The following is a 3404-nucleotide window of genomic DNA, read 5'->3' as shown; positions in this document are numbered from 1 at the left end:
TTGTTATTTTTGCCTACCAATGATTTTTTGACTGATTTTAGACATTAAATGTGAGCACCAATAATGCACAAAGATTAGGAAAAGCAGCGTGCCAAATGTTGATCAGAGGTCGACCTGGAAAACTTAGGCAAATCGTAGGCTTATGTTAAGAGCACTAGCGGCAGTCAGCTGTTTTATTTCCCCCAAATTGTAATTTCCCTAATTTCCCTCTGACTGTGTAAAAGTAAAATCCGCCAATTTCAACGAATTCACTTCCGAGTGAAAACTGGAACAGGCCTGATTGACTCATATCTTAGGAAACATTTTAAATATTTCAATTGGTTAAAAACATTTCCACTTTGGTTTACGGTTGCCTAAAAAACGGAATTTCTATGGCGAGTTTTTTAATTGTAAGGTTAAGGACAATATTTGTTTCAATTAGAGCACGGTTGTGATGTTTCATCGTATTAGGATGGGATGTTAATTTTCTTGTTTATAATTTTCCCACTTCGTGGAGATAGGCGCCAAGAAGTTTAGTCTAAAAGAAAAAAAAGTAAGGTTATCAAATTTTGCAGTGAAAGGCTTTAATGCTAGCTTACGCCCTCGATGTAGTTGTAGATATCGATCTTTTCATTTTGAGAGTGGGCTCCGTCGTCACATGCTCCCACTGGCACAAGGATGACGTTTTTGCCAGTGGCTTCTTGCAATGTCAAAGTAACAGGAATAGAGCCCCCCTCGCGAGTCATATCCGGCTCTACATTGAACACATGCTTAATGGCCCGTTTCGCAGCTTCATAGTGCGCATGGTTTGGGTCCTCAGTCCAGGGCTTGCCCGCAGAGAGCATAACAACCTTTTATCACAAATAATTTTCTCTAGAGCAAAGCCGTTTAACAGTACAAAAAACCAACCTTCATTTTGTTAGGCGAGCCACGTTCGACCCACTTATCATTAAGATATTTAACAACACACTCCTCAATATGCTTTGGATCCTGGTCGGGCACAAGACGAATGGAGAATTTGCCAATGACCTTCTTTGGAATAACGGTCTTTGCGCCTGGTTCATAAAAGGCACCTTCTATTCCATGGATAGAAAGACTTGGATAACGCCACCTGGCTTGCAGCAGCCTGATTTTGTCGCCATTGTGCGGTAGCTCGTTAACACCAATGTCTTTCCTTTAGATAATATAGTAGTTCAGTGATTTACGGTGTCAATATAAGATAAACATATAAGATTAACTAACTTGTACTCAGATACTTCAAAGTCAATGTTCTCATATATTGATTCCTCGTTCTTTAGCTGGGGAGCAACCTGTACGAATGCGAAAGGAATTGCAGCGTAAGCGGCAAGTTTTTGGGTTATTTAACAAGCTACTTACGTCGCGATCCACTCCAGGAACCAAAATCTTCGTGTCCTTGTCAACAAGAACGCTGAGGAGGTGGCAAAGATCCGGCATTGCTTCGTGTACGGTTCCCCCGAACACTCCGCTATGCAAGTCTTTGTTTGAGCATTCCACCTCAACTTGGAAGTATGCTAGTCCACGAAGCCCATAGGTCAGGCAGGGACGCTTTTTTCCCAGCCAATAATTATCGGAAATACAAACATAATCAACATCGACTAGGAAATCGTTTTTGCGCTCCATCAATAGGTCGTCGAGGCCTTCGCTGCCGCTTTCCTCCATCCCCTCAAAAACGAACTTCACGTTAACTGGCAGTGGAATGTTGAGCTTCTGGTAAGCCTCGATAGCATGGATCCAGCACAGTACGGGTCCTTTGTCGTCCGACGCACCGCGTCCAAACAACTTGCCATCTACCTCGGTAAGTTCAAAGGGATTGGTGTTCCAGCCATCTTCCTTCAGGGCAGGCTGCACATCGAGATGTCCATAGACCAGCACAGTTTTCTTGGAGGCGTCCTTGCCCAGAGTTCCGAGTAGGACCTTCGGCAGAGGGATTATCTGGCCGCTTGGCAATGTTTGCTTTCCCACATCCGTAAGCTCTATCTCGGCACCTAGGCTCCTTAGACGACCAGCGGTCCAGTCCACCATGTGATCGATCTCGCCACGCTTATCGGGCCAAGCTGAAACGGACTGAATAGCCACAACCGTTTTCAGGGCATCGATGTAATCTTTTTTTTTGCCATCAACGAAACTGAAAAGCGATAGCGGTTTATAACCATTATATATGGGGCGTGAAAAGCTGATAAATTAAAAGCACTGGTGGTGTTATCTACCACAAACTAGAACAATTTGCGGCTCAGCCGCTCGGATCAGCGTTGTGATTGCCTTTTTTTCATGTCACCCAATCACAAAGTCGGTAAATGGAACCTTCGGTCCAGAATTAAATGCAAATAGCCTACTCACACATACTATAAAATGCCCGCACTTCTTTGTGTGAGTTTTTTGCATTGCGGAACTTGTCAGCGTGTGTGTGCTTATTGTAGTTTTATAGTGTTCTTGTCGGCCTCTGCCGCCGCGCTGCTGCTGCTCTGCCGACTTGGCCTTAGCCTATACTCTGGAGCATGATTCAACTATATAAGGTGGTCACATCAGCTTTGCCGAGGTCCTTATAAAGTTACACCATGCTCTAGAGATAGACCGACCACTGATTGAGATACATATGTATATAGTAGTTGCTTATATGCACGTCACACGCCGGTTTTAGTGAAAAATATACAAATCATGCTCCCCCCACTAAAAATAAAGAAGGCGGACGTGGTATTATTTTCTTGTAGTTCCTAATCAGGGGATGTCATTGCTGAGTTAATTGGGAAGCTGCGTAGCCCGTATATATCTTAATATGTACATTTACATCCAAGTATGTGTAAGAACAGTGACGCACACATTGAAGTCATCTGTGGATCTCAGCCCACTATCACCATTCTACTTACGCAAAGAACTGCTGGAGTTCATGGTCGGCCATCGTACTTGTGATTATCTCGCGGACTATTGAACAAACTGCAACGGGCTGCGGGCGCTACCAATTTAAATCTGAAACGAAGTCTGCGCGCGTTTATATAGCAAATACAACAAAAAAGTGTTGAGAAAAAAAATGGGCAGCAGTGAGACCGCGCCGAAAAGTTTGAAAAAAACACATGCCCGGAACGCGTAAATATTTATCAACACTATTAAATTTAGATAAGTCAAGCTAGCGTCCATAAGTTAAGGCAGAAAGTGAAACTGAGGAATTGAACAATATAAAAACTTAATTTATTGCTTTAAATTTTTAATACTTTATATCCACCTTCCACCATCCGTTGAAGGGATGGTCCATAAGGTTTTGCAGCTCCAAAAACTTCCCAGTTAGTCCTCCGTTAAAATTTGACGGACTAATTTAAGCGATAGTTAGCCGATGTTTTTTGCGGTGCAGCTCTTTTCCAACGCTGTCCATTCCTGACAAACCGTTGAAACTTTTAAAAAAGTGAAACTCC

The 3404-nt window shown here is 43.0% G+C and overlaps 1 protein-coding gene across 1 annotated transcript; it reads right to left on the bottom strand.

Annotated features, from left to right (window-relative positions):
- Positions 1–366: 366 nt before the first annotated feature.
- On the bottom strand, positions 367–3011 carry LOC108140484 (cytosolic non-specific dipeptidase). The gene is made up of 6 exons (XM_017263237.2): positions 2865–3011; positions 1357–2125; positions 1222–1289; positions 889–1153; positions 579–830; positions 367–517 (listed from the first exon to the last, which is right to left on the bottom strand). The coding sequence occupies exons 1-6, from the start codon at positions 2894–2896 to the stop codon at positions 473–475; spliced, it is 1431 nt and encodes a 476-aa protein (XP_017118726.2). The 5' UTR covers positions 2897–3011; the 3' UTR covers positions 367–472.
- Positions 3012–3404: the final 393 nt, after the last annotated feature.

The sequence above is a fragment of the Drosophila elegans genome, unplaced genomic scaffold, assembly GCF_018152505.1.
Source record: "Drosophila elegans isolate 14027-0461.03 unplaced genomic scaffold, ASM1815250v1 contig_536, whole genome shotgun sequence".
In the NCBI taxonomy this organism is placed as follows: Eukaryota; Metazoa; Arthropoda; class Insecta; order Diptera; family Drosophilidae; genus Drosophila; species Drosophila elegans.
The sequence above is the reverse complement of the archived record's forward strand: the minus strand, read 5'-3'. Positions and strand labels throughout refer to the sequence as shown.

What these genes read in the sequence shown, in the direction of transcription:
- LOC108140484 (XM_017263237.2), bottom strand. Translation starts at nt 2,896, where the DNA reads ATGGCCGACCATGAACTCCAGCAGTTCTTTGC. An exon ending in TTCCTGGAGTGGATCGCGAC is followed by an intron (nt 1,290 to 1,356) that starts GTAAGTAGCTTG and finishes GCATTCGTACAG; the next exon opens with GTTGCTCCCCAGCTAAAGAA. An exon ending in TTTGAAGTATCTGAGTACAA is followed by an intron (nt 1,154 to 1,221) that starts GTTAGTTAATCT and finishes TATTATCTAAAG; the next exon opens with GAAAGACATTGGTGTTAACG.